This window comes from Corvus kubaryi, unplaced genomic scaffold, assembly GCF_017639235.1.
Source record: "Corvus kubaryi isolate FWS band 111438036 unplaced genomic scaffold, C.kubaryi_AGA036_p1.0 37264, whole genome shotgun sequence".
Taxonomy (NCBI): Eukaryota; Metazoa; Chordata; class Aves; order Passeriformes; family Corvidae; genus Corvus; species Corvus kubaryi.
The window spans coordinates 2,232,009-2,250,159 of NW_024581079.1; the positions used below are offsets into that span (position 1 = coordinate 2,232,009).

General features: G+C 54.8%; 1 protein-coding gene across 2 annotated transcripts; it reads left to right on the forward strand.

The window, feature by feature from the left end:
* The first annotated feature begins 10,225 nt into the window (after nt 1-10,225).
* On the forward strand, nt 10,226-16,122 carry CFAP410 (cilia and flagella associated protein 410). 2 transcript variants are annotated; one of them, XR_006015486.1, is made up of 8 exons: nt 10,226-10,338; nt 10,930-10,948; nt 11,527-11,573; nt 12,256-12,485; nt 13,350-13,521; nt 13,916-14,009; nt 15,185-15,607; nt 15,763-16,122. XR_006015486.1 is itself a non-coding variant. In XM_042024680.1 (7 exons), the coding sequence occupies exons 1-7, from the start codon at nt 10,262-10,264 to the stop codon at nt 15,305-15,307; spliced, it is 762 nt and encodes a 253-aa protein (XP_041880614.1). In that variant the 5' UTR covers nt 10,226-10,261; the 3' UTR covers nt 15,308-16,122. The 2 variants fall into 2 exon arrangements, 1 of the variants encoding a protein (XP_041880614.1); XM_042024680.1 differs by having other exon boundaries at nt 15,185-16,122.
* The last annotated feature ends 2,029 nt before the right edge of the window (nt 16,123-18,151 follow it).

The window sequence follows — 18,151 nt, forward strand, 5'->3', positions numbered from 1 at the left end:
CCACGCCCACAGCCAGAGCCACGCCCACAGCCAGAGCCACGCCCACACGGCCCCGCCCCGAAGAAAAGGCCACGCCCCCGCCCTGAGCTGAGGCTGCCTGTGGGGAGAGACCACGCCCCCGGCGAGGCCGCGCCCCCTCAGCCGCTACCGCCCTGGGTACGACGGCCACGCCCCCCAGTTGAGGCCACGCCCCCGCGGGCACCCGTGAGGCGAACCCACGAGGCCCCGCCCCCGTGAAGCCCCGCCCCCACGAGGCCCCGCCCCCTCCGCCCCTCAGGTGAGGTCGTGGCCGTCGCCCTCCCCAGGCCGCGGAAACCCTTTAAAAATGTGGTTGCGACGGGCTTTTTTTGAGTGTTAAAGCATTAGTTCAGAGCACGTGGGGAGGGAAGAGCGGCGTGTTTCTTAGTCACCCGCTCGAGGGCAGCAGAGCGTCGCTGAAACGGCTGGTTTTCCCCTGTCCTTGGCGTTGTTTCTCCATAAAACATGTGCAACGAGGAGCGTCTCAAACACCTCTTCTCCATTGTATCTGTTTTATGTCAGAAGCAGCACCAGTAAAGCAGCGGCAGCCCCAAAGAGCCAGGACTGTGCAGGGATTAGCAAAGGACGCCCACACAGAGAGGACCACTCGGACTTAAAATACACACCTGTGGTTTAACCAAAATACCGACTTCTTCAGTGCTTTTCAAACCACAACACTGCACAGGGGTTGGAGTCGGAAGACAGGAGGAGACATTGCACCTGCTCATCTCATCCCAGTGAATCCCAGAATTGTCCGGTTTGAAAGGGACTTTAAAGCTCATCCATTTCCATTCCCTGCCACGGGCAGGGACACCTTCCACTGTACCAGGCTGCTCCAAGCCCCGTCCAACCTGGCCTTGGACACTTCCAGGGATGGGGCAGCCACAGCTTCTCTGGGCAACCTGTGCCAGAGCCTCCCCACCCTCACAGGGAACAATTTTTTCCCTAATATCTAATCTAAACCAACTCTTTTTCAAATTGAAAGTGCACCTGTTATCCCACAAGCTGCTGCTGCAGGACATAATCCTGCTCCAGAAGTGACCATCTGACATCCCAGCAGTGACTATTTTTCTCCACTGAAATGCATTTCCTGTGCAGTGAGGGCTCGGTAATGCCCTGCATGCCCCATTGTGCTGTTAACAAGCAGCAAAGCCCAGACCTGAACAGGTCGGTACCTCTTCTAGGTGGGATTTTTGGCTGGCAGGGGTATTCCTGGCGCCATTCCCCACACAGATTGAAGAAGTGGCAGCAGCTGAGAATGGCGGGAGAGCACGCTGGAGGCAAAAGTGCAAAGGGAAGAGAGCAAATCGCTGATGCATTCCCAGGTGATCACTACAGAGACACCCAGGGGGAACCCCAGCTCCATTTCCATCACTCGTGAGAAGAGACAAGCCAGAGGTTGTTTGGCTGCCTTCCCTCTCTCTGCCAGCCCCAGAACACAAAGGTGAATTTATCAGCCAAAGAGGAAGGTGAACAGTATTTTCGCAGCTTTTGCTGGTATAAAAATACCACAGAGGGCTTTTATGTCAATAGTTTCACCTCAATGCTTTGCTTCTGTTACAGCACAGTTACTGACACACTGATCCTGAGCTGGAAGGGACCCACAGGGATGATCCTGTCCAGCTCCTGGCCCTGCACAGACACCCCAGCAATCCCAGCCTGTCCCTGGAGCATTGTCCAAACGCTCCTGGAGCTCTGGCAGCCTTGGGGCCATGACCATTCCCTGGGAGCCTGTTCAGTGCCCGACCGCCCTCTGGAGGAAGAATCTTTTCCTGATACCCAGCCTAACCCTCACCTGACACAGCTCAGGTCCCGTCTGTGGTCACAGAGAGCAGAGGTTGGAGCTGCCCTTGGTGGAAGCTGCAGCCCCGATGAGCTCTGCCCTCAGCCACCTCTTCTCCAGGCTGAACAGACCAAGTGACCTCAGCTCCTCCTGCCTTTGTTGCAGGAAGTTTAATCGACGTTTGTTTTCCAACCCTTGGTCTATATTTACAAATCTAGGCAGTACTCGACCCTCAGAGACTGTAAACCCCAAAACTCTGCCTACAACCCTCACTGCAGGGCAAGGCATTGCCCACTTCTCCTCAAGATCTTCCCCTTCACCAGTGGGACAAGAAGACACCAGCAGGGAGAAATCATCTGGAATTTTCTGGAATCAGGGCCTCTTCCCTGTCCCAGTGGTGGCAGACACCCCAATGCTCCTGAAAATACTCTGAGCAGAACAGGGCATGGAGGAAAAGAAACAGCTGGTCTGAGCATGCTTTGATCCTTTCCTTCACATTTAAATTTGGGTAACCATGAGTTAGGGAAGCCTCCCTGCCTTTGGGGAACACCTGAGCCTGCAGTGCTTGGCCTCTGCAGCAGTGACGCAGATGTGTGAGATGATCCCAAGGAGATTATCTCCCTGCTCCCAGCAGCGCCCAGAGAGGCAGCCTTTTCTGCAGGGAGTGAAGCTGGATTGAAGAGACATTCTTCTGTTTGCTTAGGCCACTTCCAGCTTGTATTCCAACGTCAGTCTGGATTTGGGGGCCTCCTGGCCATGTCTCCACAGACATATACCTGCCAGAGTTTGTAAAACCCCTTGTACAGCTCAATTAACAGTCCCACCTGTGCCTTGGACACTGTTTCCTACAGCATTCTCCCTGAGAAACTGGCTGCTCATGGCTTCCATGGGTGCACTGTGTGCTGGGCAAAAACCTGGCTGATGGCTGGGCACAGGGAGTGGTGGGAATGGAGTTACATCCAGAGTGGGCTGGGCACCACTGGGGAACCCCAGGGCTTGGTGTTGGGCCCTGTTTAATATCTTTATCCATGATCCAGACGAGAGGATTGGGCACCCTCACTACGTTCATAGGTGACACCAAGCTGGGTGGGAGTGTGGAGGGCAGGAAGGCTCTGCAGAGGGATCTGGACAGGCTGGATCCATGGGCTAAGGATAATGGGGTGAGGGTCAACAAGGCCAAGTGCCAGGTCCTGCCCTTGCGTCACACTAGCCCTGTGCAACTCCAGAGTGGCTGGAAAGCTGGAAAATGCCCTGGAGGTGCTGGTGACAGTGGCTGGACGTGAGCCCAGGTGTGCCCAGGTGGGCAAGAGGCCAATGGCCCCTGGGCTGTCCCAGCCATGGTGTGTCCAGCAGGCCCAGAGCAGTGACTGTCCCTCTGTGCTGGGACCTGTGAGGCACCTTGAGCGCTGTGTCCAGTTCTGGGCCCTCACAGCAAGAGAAACATTGAGAGCTGGAGCATGTCTGGGGAAAGGAACAGAGCTGGGAAGGGGCTGGAGCCCCAGGAGCGGCTGAGGGAGCTGGGAAAGGGGCTCAGGCTGGAGCAAAGGAGGCTCAGGGGGGACCTTGTGGCTCTGCACAAGTCCCTGACAGGAGGGGGCAGCCGGGGGGGGTCGGGCTCTGCTCGCAGGGAACAGGATGAGAAGAAACAGCCTCCTGGTTATGGCTGAAATGCTAAAATAAGGAGCAAGTTCCACTGTGCCCAGTGCTCTGTAGAGACAGCTGTTATCAGTTCCTTTTGCCAATAACACGCATCCTGTGAATACATTTACATGGGAATTGGGATCCTGCTGATCTGCAAATCAAAGTAAAATATGATGTTTCTTTATGCAGAGCGTGTGATGCTGCAAGATGCACAGGAAGGAGCCTGAAGGAATCAAGATGATATGTCCCTCCCTTATGAAGAGACCAAAAAACATGGGAAAAGGGCAGAACATTAGAGTCAAGGTGGGCCAGGAAGCTCCCTCTTGCCTTCCTCCTTTCTGAGGATTTAGTGAAGGGAGCCCAAATGGAGTGGGAGTTATAGGGAATTTAACAAGGGTTTGGAGAAGGGCACAAAGAGGCACAGGGAGTTGATCCAGCACTTTTCTCCACCCAGATCTGCAAAGGACAATGCTGCTTTGCAGCCAAGTTGTTTCACCTCTTAATCCTGTTCCTTCCTCACATCCCCCCTTAGGAGGTCAGTGTCATGCAAGAACAAAGATTAAGTGACGATTAAGAACATTTAAGTGAAGATTAAAGATTAAGAACAAAGAGTGAGTGAAAAATCATGAGTAGAAAACATTTGTGGCAAGGAGCTGCTGTAACAGCTCCCAAAACAGCAATTTCCCTCTATCCAGTTATGTGTAATCCCCAAAATTGATCCCAAGTGGAGAAGAGTGGCTCGTGCCTACACTGCTGAGGTCTCTGGGCTGCTCTGACTACATCCAAATCAACTCCTGGTGGAAACCTTCCGGCTGCTCCTCAGCTGAGCAAATGCTGAAGCCCATCCATAGGTCCTGCTAATCTGTGCTACCTGAGATTGAGTTTTGATGTTAATCTTTTCATGTTTTTTTTTCAACAGATAACCAACCAAAGAAAAAAAAAAAAAAACCCATAAAAACAAAAGTGGGAACTACTTAAATTCCTGGTTCCAAGTGCATCATGGAAGTTTCATAAACCAACCTGCACAGTTTCTTTTCAGGACCGATGGAATGAGTCACCTGCTATATTTGCCATGTTTGCCATGTAAAAGGCAAACAGGGATGCTCAGGTGGGGGTTGTGGCATTTGCCTACTGACCTGCAGGCTGAAAAAGCCACACTTCTGGAAGTTATGGAAAGGAGTTTGTATTTTCCAGCAGCACACACGTGTGGCTGCAGAGCCAGCCTGGCAGCTCCCGCTCCCCTCCGCCTCTCTGCCCCCACACCACCCACACAGCACATGGACACGCTTCCAGAGCAACAGGAACCACATTACTTGGGAATCATTAGTGAACGTTGGCGGCTCTGCTGCCAAGGGGGATGGACCAGGCTCTCAAACAGCTTTTCCCTGGAGTGTGTGTGGCTCCTTTTCCATGTGAGCTCCCACTGCCATCCCGCTGCAGCCCTTCCTGGCTCTGTGCTGCCCAGAGCTCTGCCATGCCCAGCACCTGTGCAGCTCTTTGCTGGAAGGGGAGCAGAGATCCTGCTAGGAATAACCTTTATCCCCAAGTGCCAGCTCACCTTCCTGCTGAAAGAGCAGATGGAAATGAGCAGAGCAGAACAGAATCATTTAGGCTGGAAAAATCAAGCCCACCCATAAACCTTACACTGCTGAGTCCACAACTTGTTGCCTGGGAACAGAGTCTGACCCTCACCAGCTGCTCCTTCCTGTCAGGGAGTTGTGCAGAGCCACAAGGTCCCCCCTGAGCCTCCTTTGCTCCAGGCTGAGCCCCTTTCCCAGCTCCCTCAGCCGCTCCTGGGGCTCCAGCCCCTTCCCCAGCTCTGTTCCCTTCTCTGGACTCACCTCAGCCCCCTCAATACTCACTCTGTGCACTTGGCTGTGAATTCCCTTTAATGTGGATGTCTATCTTGGGAATTCATATTTGTTGGGTGAGACAGATCTTGTCTGTTGGGAAATTCTTCATCCTGGTCAGGCCACTGGAGCTGTGCAGTGTCCCCAGGTGGCTTCCGGTGTGGCTGTGGTGTCTGTACAGCTGCTCTCTGGTGATACAGGGCTAGTGCTGGTGTGGTCATAGGGGATACCAGAGGGAGCAGGAGCTTTCCTGGAAATCCTCTCCAAAGCTTTTTTCCCAAAAACTTCTGCAGAAGCTCCTCTGTTAATTTGGCCCTGGAGTGCTCATCTGCCTCCCTGGCTCTGGAAGTGTTTTGTAGACACAGGTGTTCCTCTTGGCTGGCTCTTCAGAGGGACTAAAGAGGGGATGTTTCCCAAACTGAAAACTGACAGAGCCAGTGTGACGTGCCTGTCTCCATCCATCATGACGACATGATTATTCTGTTGGCTCTTGCCAAACCCTGGCTTTTCCTGGCAACATCTAAATAGTGATCCCTCACGGTGTTCTGGACCTAGAGCAGTGACAGCTGCACACAGGGAATGTCCCGTGGGTGGAAGAACTGCTGGAGAGCTGCCACGAGCATCCTCGGAACTCCAGCATGGCCAAGCCTGCCGTGACCCCACACTGCAGCAGTTACAGGAACAACTTGTTGCTCAGAAACGAGACATTCTCAAACGCATGGGGCTTTTCCGAGGAAAACGAAAGGGCAGGGAGCAGAGCCCATCTCCAGGAGGGCTGACCACCTCTCTGGGACAGCAGGAAGGTAAAACTCTCTGAATGCCTCTCCCAAAGCCATGTTGCTCCTTCTATGGTGTTTAACAGCTTTTCTTAACCAGGATGGTGCTTGATAGGGATTATCTTCTGGAACACATAACCCTGCTGTTGGCAGAGTGGGGTTGCACCAGGAGAGGTGGCTCTGGTTGCCCTCCCAGCTGCCAGGACTCAAGAGGTCGTGTCCATACAGGCCCTGCCAATCTTCATCTCCCCAAAGTGTTAGTGAGATCTGATGTGGCCAATGGAAGACAAAACCACTCCATGCAGGACCTGAAGGAATGTCAGGAAGCTGCGCTGGGGGGAGATTTAGGTTAGATAATAGGAAAAGGTTCTTCCCCCAGAGGGTGCTGGGGCACTGAACAGGCTCCCCAGGGAACGCAGATGGCCCCAAGGCTGCCAGAGCTCAAGGAGAGTTTGGACAACTCTCTCAGGCACAGGGTGGGATTGTTGGGGTGTCCTGTGCAAGGCCAGGAGTTGGACTCCATGATCCTTGTGGGTTCCTTCCAGCTTGGGGTATTGTGTGATTCTATGATTCCACGATAGCCGGCAGGGCAGACACCCATCAGTGACAGTGACAAGCCTGGAGAGCAGTGTGGAGGTGTGGCTGCTACTGGCAGCAAGGGCAGTCATCACTATCCCTGGCAGCTCCCAGCTCTTTCAAATTCCCTGTGTGTGACTCACACTCCAACAGCAATCCCACAGCACATTCAGGTGGTTCAGTTCAGTAGCCAGGACAGTCTGGGGGTCCCAACTCCTTCTGAGGCTGTTGTGGGAATCACAAGTGAGCTGTGAGACCTTGCATAAAGGAATCACAGATCACAGCAAATGTCCTGGTTGGAAATGAGAGGAAAAAATACAGACAAGGATTAGGTGCAGGAAATGGCTCTCCTGGGCCCTCCACAATCCGTTAAACAGGTTCTAATTGGCTCATTTTATAAAACACTGATATGGAGCTGGAAAGGAAATGTGAAGCTGCTGCGTAGTACAGACCTGACTGAAGGTACTTCAGATATGAGCCCAAGTGTGCTAGGAGCTTTTTGCTCTCTGCCTCCCAGACTCAAAAAGTGACCACAACCCACCACCAGGAATTAGGGGGTGAGGAGAGGCCTCCTCAGGGCTGTGGGGAGATCTGACCCCTGCTCTGGAACATTGAAAGATCTGTTAGTGACACTGCAGGGCTGTGAGCAGGATGTGGATGTGATTGTAGGTGATCCTGCGCAGCCTGGAGAGGCCACGTGGTCCCAGGCCTCAGAGGCTCTCCTGTTCTTCTCTCCATGCACTTCACAAGCCTAAATGCATTATTTAACTGCTCTCTTTTTAAAAGACTGGGGCAGAGGTTTGCCTGAGATGATTATTGCTACTACTTGCAGAATTAAACTGGGGATTAAAATAGATTTTATTTAATTAACCTGAATGAAATAAATGTTTGTGTCTGAGTCAGTCTCAGGAGAGGTGTCAGAGCAGACAGTGCCGGTAAAACTGACTGACCTGTGCTTTTTCCAGTGGGATGAGCACAAAAATCTCTCTGTGGCATCTAGAGATGGTTCCTTAATCTCCTTAACCTGTCTCGGGGACACACTTGGCTGCCAACAGCGCAGCAATGCAGGGCTGGGGCTGGGATTGCAGAGCTGAGTGGTTGGAATCATGCTTGGGTGTTTCCATGTTCCAGTGGAAGTGAAAGCAGCCCGGGATTTGGTGAACAAAAGTACCACAAAGGCATGGATATTGCTGTTCCTCGGGTCCTGCTGCTGCCCTCAGCGACACGTGGCCCAAGTGCCCAGATCCGAGTTTCCTCATGCCAGCCGGCCTGTGGACAGCTGCATGCAGAAAACCCAAGAATTCCAAGAATTGCTCCATCTGCCTCCAAGTGCTTGCGAATCCAGCTCTAAAATCCTCACGCACCACCTGCGTCCTGGCTGTCTGTGGGAGTGATGGCAGCTAAGTGCTGAGACAGAGGGGGAAGTGCAGTGGGATTATCTACCTAACCCGCTTGTCCCACACTTTTCCTGAAAAGTGCACGCCCATTGATCCCAATAAACGCATCCCTCGGCCCTTCCCTTATCCAGAAGCATGGCAATCAGGAGGGAAGGCAGTTCAGTGCCACCCCTCTCCTCCCACACGAGGCCATCACCATCACCACAAACAAGGGTTCACTTCCACATGTTTCATAGAATCATGGAAGCATTGAGGCTGGAAAAGCCCTCTAACATCGAGTCCAACCATTAACCTGGCACCACCATGTTCGCCACTGGCTCGTAGCAGGAAGAGTGTGTCCAGCAGGCCCAGGGTTGTGCCTGTCCCCTGTGCTGGCACTGCTGAGGCTCCTCAAGAGCTGTGTCCAGTTCTGGGCCCCTCAGTCGAGGAATGACATTGAGGGGCTGGGGTGAGTCCAGAGAAGGGAACAGAACTGAAGATGTGTCTGAAGTGCCAGGAGCGGCTGAGGGAGCTGGGAAAGGGGCTCAGCCTGGAGCAAAGGAGGCTCAGGGGGGACCTTGTGGCTCTGCACAACTCCCTGACAGGAGGGGGCAGCTGGGGGGGGTCGGGCTCTGCTCGCAGGGAACAGGGACAGGACAAGGGGAAATGGCCTCAAGATGTGCCAGGGGAGGTTCAGGTGGGATATCAAGGAGGAATTTCTTCACAGAAAGGGTGGGCAGGCCTTGGAAGGGGCTGCCCAGGAAGGTTTGGAGTCCTCATCCCTGCAGGTGTCCAAGGAATGCCTGGACATAGCACTCAGTGACCTGGGCTGGGTGACAAGGTGGGGATCGGTCACAGGTTGGACATGATGATCTTGGAGGTGTTTTCCAGCTGTAATGATTCTGTGATTTTGTGAACTATGTCCCTAAGTGTCCCATCCACACCCCTGAACCCTTCCTTTTGCAGCAGCACCCAAACACCCACACAACCAAACACGGAACACCCAACCCCCACCCTGCAGTTGTTTCTGTTGCTGAATAAGGTGGAAACATTCAGAAAAATGCTGGGAAGCACTGCATTAATCCTTTTTTTTGGACACACCGCTTCTCCAGACCTTTTTATTCCAGCTCTCCCATTCAACCACCTGCTGCTGTTACACCCCTGAAGATACAAACTGGAGGTTTTCCTACACCACATCAGACGGTGGTGTAGAAGCCCAGCAGTCCAGGAGAGGAATCCTGAAGGACTTAGGCTCTGTAAAAACGAGTCCTACACCACTTGACTCCAAAGGCTGGTTCAAAGGTGAGTGTTAGTTTTCTTATTGCCCCATGGGATAAGAGGAGTAAGAAACTGTAGTGCTGTATTAGTCATTCTTGAGAGAGTCATTAACTCTTATTTGTACGAAACATATTTTTCAGGGGCTGAACTATCACCTGTTGGAATGTTTAGGAACTAACTGAGGAGAGAGGGGGCCAGGGATGTGGATGGGGAGCAGGCAGGGATGGGTGAGAAGCCACAAATGATACATTTATTATGGAAAATTTAGACCTATTTTATTTATGCACACTTCATACATATATAGATACAGGGGTATATGGGAGTGTATGTGTGAAGTCAGATATAAAATTACACACTCATTATGTGTTATTCCAAGGGGAAATGGGTTCAAACTGAAGGAGTTGGTTTATATTAGATATTAGGGGAAAAAAAAAAAAATCTTCCCTGTGAGGGAGGTGAGGCCCTGGCACAGGGTGCCCAAAGAAGCTGTGGCTGCCCCTGGATCCCTGGCAGTGTCCAAGGCCAGGTTGGACCTTGGGGCTTGGAGCAACCTGGTACAGTGGAAGGTGTCCCTGCCCATGGCAGGGGGCGGGATGGGACGGGCTTTAAGGTCCCATCCAACCCAAACCACTCCACGATTCCATGATGATCCCCTCACATAAATATACACCCACAAAGGCGTAGCTCTGTGTACAAACCATTCTCTAATAAGATATAATTAAACGACTAATAAGATTTATCCGTAAATACGAATAACCACCTCAACCCGCGCCCGTTGCGCAGCGGCGCTCGGGCGGGGCGCGGCGGGGCCCGGGAGCTGCGGCGGGGCCCGGGGGCTGCGGCGGGGCCCGGCCCGCGGAGGGGAGGGGAGAAGGCGAATCCAGCCCCGGAGCTGCGGAGCCGCCCCGGCCGGGCGGGGCTGAGGCCGCGGGTCCCGCCCCTGCAGCCGCGGCGCGGCCCGGCATGAGGCTGAGCCGGGCGGCCGTGCTGGCACAGGCCAAGGCGGCCGCGCTCGACGGCGTCCGCCGCCTCAACTGCTGGTGGGCGCGGGGACAAGCAGGGACGGGCCGGGGGACAGGGACTGAGGGGGGTACAGGCAGGGGTGACGAAGGAGGACAGGCTCGGATGAGGCTGAGAGGACAGTGATGGAGGGAGGGCGGGGATGGAGAGGGGACAGGCAGGCCTGGGGGTGGGGGCACAGGCAGGGATCAGGAGAGAGGACGGGCAGGGATGGATGAGGGGTGGCAGGCAGGGCTGAGGCTGGGGACACAGGCAGAGATGGAGAGGGGGGTTCAGACGGGGCTGGGAAGGGGAGACAAGGATGGAGGGAGGGCAGGAAGGGCTGGGGCTGGGTGTCAGGCAGGGATGGAGAGGCGGGACAGGACTGGGGAAGGGCAGACAGGCAGGAGTGGGGAGCAGGCAGCGTTGGGTGAGGGGGGTCAGGTAGGGCCGGGTGACGCAGAACGGGCAGGGCTGGAGAAGGGGAGGCACAACAAGGCCTGTGACAGACTGTGCCGGAGCTGTTTGGTGGGGCCAGGCTGGGGGCTGGGGCTGTGACCCCGGCTGGGGGGGGGGTGCAGGGGGAGGCTCAGCCCTGCTGTGCTCTCCCTGACCCCCCTCTCCTCTCGCAGGGGCAGCCACCTGACAGATGTAAGTACTGGAGGAGCCAGAGGAGCCTGGGCCCGCAGCCGGAGTGGGGACACCATGGAGGCGATGGGGTTGGCAGGGCACGGGGGAGGGCCTGGCTTTGGGCTGGCCCATTGCCTGTGAGCTGCAGGGCTTCTCAGGGTTGATTAGCGTCTCACACTATAAAAAAAAAGGGATTGCTTCTGTTTCCACATTGGAAAATTTCTCTCCAAGGCCCAGCATGAAGCCCCGGAGAGCAGGACCCCGAGTCCTACCTCTGTGGTGATTTTGGATGAGGTTCTGTTGCTAAGGGAGGGCTGGCAGGGGTGGGAGGGAGCCTTTCCTGCGTGTGGAGGCTGCAGAGTTGCTGGAGCAGAAGAACAATGGGACGCTGGCTGGTATCTGCACTTCCACTCCTGAGCAGAGGCCGGAGGAGCTGCTGACGCTGCACTTGCTGTGTCAGAAAATCTCTGGTGCTGTTAAGCTTGGGTTAGACTGAAGCGAACCCAAATTCCTGGTGGTGCTTCTTGTGATTTCAATTGGGTTTATTTGTATTTTCCCCCACGAGTGCCAACTTGTTGTTTCTGTCTCTTCCTGCCCAGATATCCATATGCCGGGATTTGCCCAACATCGAGGTGATCACGTTCAGGTGAATGCCAGTTTGCCAGCTTTGGAGAGGGCAAGGAATTCACCTTTTCCTGGGGATGGTTTCTTCCCACATTGCTGGGGTTGTGTGTGTGAGCTGCCTGGCTCTTCATACCCCACTTCTCAAGCAGCAGGGATACAGAAATGATTATTCCTCAGTAGCTCCTCTGCACCATTCCCTGTGCTCCTTGAGAAAATACTCCCTGTTTTGACAAGTGATAAAACCCCTTAGGATTGTTGCTCCTGAAGTTCTATTCCACAGTTTGGACAGGGATCTTCTTGGCCTCTGTATGTGGCCTGTTTCCAAAATGCTTGTTGAAATATTTCATGGATTTCTTTGAGCTTCTCCTTTCCATAATGCACCCAACTTTCACTTACCCTGGGGATCCCATGGAGCCAATGCCCTGCAAATCCGAGCCTTTTAACTTGGGAGTGTTACATGGGTTCTCCTTGGGTGGGTCTGAGGAGAAAAGGGGGCAGGTTTGGGGGGAGCAGAGGCTCTTTGTCATCCTCAGCAGAGCGGAGCGATGCCCCTTCCAATTCTTCGCTCTGTTGACAAAGATGAAATGCCACAAGCCACGGGCTGGGGTGAGGCTGGAGTGAGGCAGTTTCAGGAGAGGGAAGTGCTGTGCTCCCTGCTGGCTGGGGCAGCGAGGGCGCGGTGGGCTCTGACCGTGTCTCCGCAGCGTGAACGGCATCTCGGACCTCGAGCCGCTGCACCGGTGCCAGAACCTGAGCGAGCTGTACCTGAGGAAGAACAACATCACGAGCCTGGATGAGCTGTTCTACCTGAAGGCGCTGCCACGGCTGCGGGTGCTGTGGCTGGCAGAGAACCCCTGCTGCGGGCCCGACCCCCACCGCTACCGCATGACCGTGCTGCGCAACCTGCCCAGCCTGCAGAAGCTCGACAACCAGGGTGGGCTTTGGTCACCTGCAGCAGGAAAATGGGGATGTGTTGGCTGCTCTCAAAGGCGTCCTTTGAGTTTTCCTAGAGTCAGGAGGTGTTAGGGGTTGGTTAGATTAAGTGCTTCTAAGCTGTTTTCTCTCTTTGTCTTCTCCTTTCTCTTCCCCTTTCCCATCTGCTTCCTCTTCCTCCTTCCCCTTTTTCCTTCTCCATCCCTATCCCCTTCCCTATCCCCTTTCCCTTTCCCTTTCCCTTTCCCATTCCCTTCCCTTCCCTATCCCCTTCCCTATCCCCTTCCCTATCCCCTTTCCCTTTCCCTTTCCCTTTCCCTTTCCCTTCCCTTCCCTTCCCTATCCCCTTTCCTATCCCCTTCCCTATCCCCTTCCCTTCCCTTCCCTTCCCTTCCCTTCCCTTCCCTTCCCTTCCCAATCCCTTCCCCACTGTAGCAGGAATGAGTGCCTCATTATAGCTCAAACCGTACCACTAATTAGTGGTTTTTAGCGCTCTCTCTTTGCTGTGGCCAGACAAAGGTTCTAGAACTGCATCTGCTGCTGTAGAAAAGCTGCTCTGTTTTTTATTTCCCATCCGGTAGCAGCAATTTGGTGGCTTTTGGAGCCTTCTCCAGAGACAAAAAACAGCAAAGCATGTTTGCATCCCTCCCTGATACCCTTCTCACTTTGAGAGGCTGGTGATTGCTTCCAGCATTCTCCTGCACAGGTTTCACTGCAGGAGGAGGGTGAAAGCAAAATGCCAGACAATTTTTGGACCAAACCCCTTGGGAACAGCTCTGCAGCAGCAGAACCTGCCCTGTTAGAGATGCTCTTCCCCTGGGCTGCTGCAGTTCATAGCAGCAGGTGTTTGTTGTGGCCTTTGCAGCTGTGACAGAGGAAGAGCTGTCGCAGGCCCTGGTGGATGGCGTGGAGATCACGGCCCCCCCAGCCCGGAGGAGTGTGGAGAACGGCTGGTCTGAATCCTCCACATCCAGCACTGCCGGAGCCACGACGGAGCCCCGGAGCGAGCTGCTCAGCTGCAGCCTGGAGGAGACAAAGTGAGGGCTGGGGAGCTGCCAGTGTTTCTGTTTCTGCGTTTCTGGGCTGAGCTCGTGTAGCAGGAAAGGACCCTGACATTGCAGGATGCATTGCAGGCCGGTGCAGGCCTGTTCTGGTTACTGCAGTGGAGCTGTGCTGGTTCAGTGGCACTGCTGGGGCTGCTTCTGTGTCTGCCAAACAGGTTGTGCTGTGGGGGGTGACTCGAGCTCACCAGCTGCATGTGCAGTCAGGGATGGATCCTCTCTCATCTGGGAGCTCCAGTCCATTTCCTGGAGTCCTCTAGCTGGATATTTATTCCTTGCATGGTTGCCTGTGATGAGGAAGGATTGGCCTGGCAGAGGAAGGTTCTCCCAGCCGGTCATAATAACATTTGCTTTTCCTCCCTTTTTTTAGCAAAACTCAGGAGGAGCTTGATATGAAGCCTGTTCCCAGGGATAAATATTCCTCCTTTTCCCCTCAAGAGACAGATTGCAGCCACAAGAAGAGAGTGAGTATCTTTTAAAGACAAATTGCTTTTCCTTGTATGTGGGGCTGAGCCCCAGCATTGAAGGATGTGAAGAACCTTGGATGACCCCCAGAGGAGGGGAACAGAGCTGATGCCGGGGCTGGAAGAAATGTCCAGGAGCAGCTGAGGGCTCTGAATTTGTCTGGTTTGGAGAGAAGGAGGCTGAGGGGTGACTTCATCTCCCTCTGCAACTTCCTGAGGAGGGGATGTGGGGAGGGAGGTGCTGAGCTCTTCTACCTGGAATCCAGCAATAGGAGACATGGGAAAGGTTCAAAGTTGTGCCAGGGGAGGTTCAGACTGGACATTAGGAAGTGTTTCTTTAGCAGGAGGAGGGTAAAACCTTGGGAAGGATCTGCTGAACAGGAAGCTTAGGTGGTTGCTCAGCCCCCTCTATCGTGTAGCCTTGGATGAACCTGGATTTTGGTGATTAGCTGGGAATTGCTGAGTGCTGGACTTGGTGCCATCACATCAATCAGCAGCGCAAGATCTAACCCACGCTGCCTCACTCTGCCTTAGCTGCTTACAGCAGCACCACAGGCTCTGACCCATTAAAAAAGGGGGAAATGGTCCCCCATTGCAGCTGGAGCGGTTCAGGTTGGATGTTGGGCAAAAGATTCTCCCTAGAAGGACAGTTATTTAGGCTGTGGAATCTCTCCCTGGAGTTCTTCAAGACATGGTTTGACAGAACCACGGCCCGGTGTTGGCAGTGGTCCTGTAGTGGTAGCAGGGCTGGGGACCTTCAAGGGTCCCTTGCACAGAGCACCAGCTCTGCTCATTCCTCAGAGCAGAGGGCTTCTGTCCTTTCCCATCCTACACACGCTGGGGAGCGAGGGCGGCAGCTCCTGAATGTGCCTTTCCTTACAGAAGCCGGGCTGGAGCGTGGCCCGCAGCCAGAGGCGTGTGGCCAGCCGGCGCAGGGCTGGGCGGATGGGCTTGTCCTGCATTCCAGCCTCGTCACGTGCCGCATGCAGCCTCTGCCTGTGTTTGCCCCGAGGGCTCGGCTGCTAGTCCCGCTCCCGTGGCTGCAGGTGCCTGTTCCAAACTGCTGCCAGCGGTGGTCGTGGTGGTGGTGGAGGAGTTCCTAGAAAGAGCAGGGAAAATCGAGTGTTCTTGTCCTGGCTGGCTGGTACAAAGCAGTGTCTGTCTTGTCCCGACAGAACAATGTCCTGAATGCCATCCTGCTTCTCATGAAGGAACTGGACGCAGAGGGGCTGGAGATCATCCAGCAGACCGTGGCGAGGAGGCTCCAGGCCTTCCAGAAGGAGTTGCAGGAGGAGTGACAACGCCCACCCCCATTCCAGCCTCCCTGGAGCCCCAGCCCCCAGCGCTGTCCTGCCCACACATCCCTGGCTGCAGCCAAAGCCTCGGTGCTCCCTGCTCTGCTTCCCGTGCAAGGGGCTGGGCTGGGATGCTCCTCTGGAGATCTCCTGCTTGTGCAGCAGGCTCTGTCACTGTACCCTGTGTGGCTGGGGCTCTTGGATGGGAGCTGCAGGCAGATCAGCAGAGCAGAAGGGAACAAGGCTGCAGCCAGAGGTGCTGTGTGATCCGAGGGGGAGCAGAGCCTGCTGATGGCTGGGAAGGTAGGTCTTTGACCCTCAGCACAGCACCTCTGAGGGCACTCTGTACCACAGAGATTTGGTGAAGTCTGACAGGGAGGCATTTCCTGAGATCGTCACCAAGAACTGTCTGGTGCAGGTGGTGAAGGTCAATGGCCAGTTATTAATTTATCTTCCAGCTCCTGGCTGACTTCTCAGGTCCTTGCTGGTGCACACAGCACCTGCTGTGGTGGTCAGGCAGCCCAAGGAAAGCTCGGAGCAGCCCAAAGGAAAGCTCGGAGCAGCCTAGGTGAACCAGAAATGACTCCCAGGTGCTGAATGCTCAGCTGTCCTCTCACCCACACGTTCCCTGCAGGCATTAGAGCAGCTTAAGGAAACATCCCAGTTAAAATGCCCTGAGCGTTGCTGCCTGCTTTGCACAGGCATCAGGGGTGGCTGTTGCTCTTTAACTGATAAAACTGCATTTACCAAGTTTTACAGAGCTGTTAAATCCAAACTAAACTGTTGTGACATACCAAATAAACCCAATTATCCCTCAAGGCCGTGTAAGTGGTGGCTGGAGTTCAGCAAAGGCCTGGCTGGGGGCACTGCTCCATTACCTCTGGTTCAGGGAATGCATTGTGAGCCCTTCGGAGCAGGAGGAGGGCTGGGAGCCCTGCGCCTTCCCGCTTCACTGCGCCTCTGGAACGGTGAGCCTGCTCTCAGCGCTGCTTTGCAGGGGCACTGGGCTGTCTGGGAACCTTCTGGCAACCGCAGCAAAGGCGAGGAGCAAAAGAGGTGCTGAGGAAAGCTCAGTGCAGATGGGCAGGACGATGGCCCCGAGATACGGGACACGAGCCTTCTGTGCCTCCCAGCGCTGCACGGGCGATGTGGCCTTTCCATGGCCCCCCTGGCCCTGTTTGTGCAATGTCCGTGCTGCCAGGAAGGAATGCTCCTCAGAGATGCTGACAGCCCTGTGTCCACAAGCCTGTTTGCCTGACCTTGGTGGGAAGGGACATTTGCTGATGCCTTTAACTCCTCGAATGACCTTCGTTCTTGCCTTGTGTGTTAAACCCAGCTGCAGTTGTGTGATTTATGATGTCCCACACTTCCTTTGACAGCCAGGGCCTGGGAGACTCACCCTGCTGAGTGCAAGTCTTCTCCCAGGCCCCTGGCCTGTCCTTGTCAAGGAGCAGGGGAGCTGTTGTTGGGGTGAGCTGGACCCCCCCAGCTTTTCTGGGATGCAAGTGATCAAAGGAAGCGTCCATCGGGACTTGTTGGTCATGGGGCTGGTGGAGCAATCACTGTGCCCTTGAGGCCACACTTACTCAATTTCTGGAGAAACTGGGCTGCTCGCTGGCTATGTGCCGTGCTTGTCATCCTTGGCTGCTGCTGGTGTTGCCCTTGGAGCTCCCAACTGCTCCTTGCAGCATCCCAGCAAGCCCTGGTGGGAGCCCGGCCCCTCCAGGCCCTGACAGCCTGCCTTGCGTTGCAGGATGCTCCTGGAGGTTTGCTCTGCCCTCTTATCAGGGTGGGCTGGATGTGCTGGGAAGTCTGGGAGCACAGTCATATCCCCTCCTGCTCATCCTGGGAATGCAAGTGCCTGTCCATTTTCTCCCAGGAATTTGGCCCTCCAGGTACTTTTTTTGGTGGAAATGAGGTATGAGGGCTGCAGTGACTCCTGTCCCTCAATGTGCAGCTGGTCTGAGCCTGGGGGCACCCCTGTCCCCATTCACATCCTAAACCTGGCTGCTGCAGAGCTGTGCTGCCGACAGATTTTCCACGTGACCTGCTCTCACCCTGCCCTGCCTCAGCCGGGAATATCGAGCGGTGAACGCAGATATGATTCCCAGCTGTGGAAAATGCCAGCGGCCCTGCAGAGCCACTTCCCTTCAAACCATCCTCAGGGACTCTGAGAGCTGATGGTGAGGCAGGTGTGAGGCCCGTGGCTGAGGGAGGGAGGGAAGGAGTGGGCTGGGGTTCCCCCAAAGTGGAGTGGCACATGGGATAGTGGAAGAGCCCAATTCCACCCAGGAATTCCACCCCAAGTCTCTGCCTGGGGTCTCCAGAGCAGATACTCATTCAAGAGCAGCAATGCTGCCTCCATCACCAAGGTCTGCTATTTCAGGGGTCCAGGGAAGAAACAATAGTTACCATCTTCCTCCAGAGCCTAAAATGTGTCCAGTTAGGGGAAAAGCACTGAAATCATGGGATCATGGAATGGTTTTGGGTGGGAAGGGACCTGAAAGCTCATCTCATTCCACCCCTCCCATGGGCAGGGACACCTTCCACTAGCCCAGGGTGCTCCAAGTCCCATCCAACCTGGCCTTGGACACTTCCAGGGATCCAGGGGCAGCCCCAGCTTCTCTGGGCACCCTGTGCCAGGGTCTCTCTGCCCTCACAGCTGAGAATTTCTTCCCAATATCCCATCTAACCCTGCAGCAGCGGGAAGTAATTTCCCCTTGGCTTGTCACTCCACACCCTTGTCCAAAGTCCTTCTCCAGCTTCCTTGTTGGCTCCTTCAGGCCCTGCAAGGCCACAATGAGGTCACCCCAGAGCTTCTCCTCTCCAGGCTGAACAATCCCAGCT

Bases quoted from the DNA above. Each gene is read 5' to 3' on its own strand.
- CFAP410 (XM_042024680.1), top strand. From the start codon at position 10,262: ATGAGGCTGAGCCGGGCGGCCGTGCTGGCACAGGCCAAGGCGGCCGCG. The intron at 11,574-12,255 runs GTGAATGCCAGT...GTGTCTCCGCAG, and splicing joins ATCGAGGTGATCACGTTCAG to CGTGAACGGCATCTCGGACC. The intron at 13,522-13,915 runs GTGAGGGCTGGG...CCCTTTTTTTAG, and splicing joins TGCAGCCTGGAGGAGACAAA to CAAAACTCAGGAGGAGCTTG.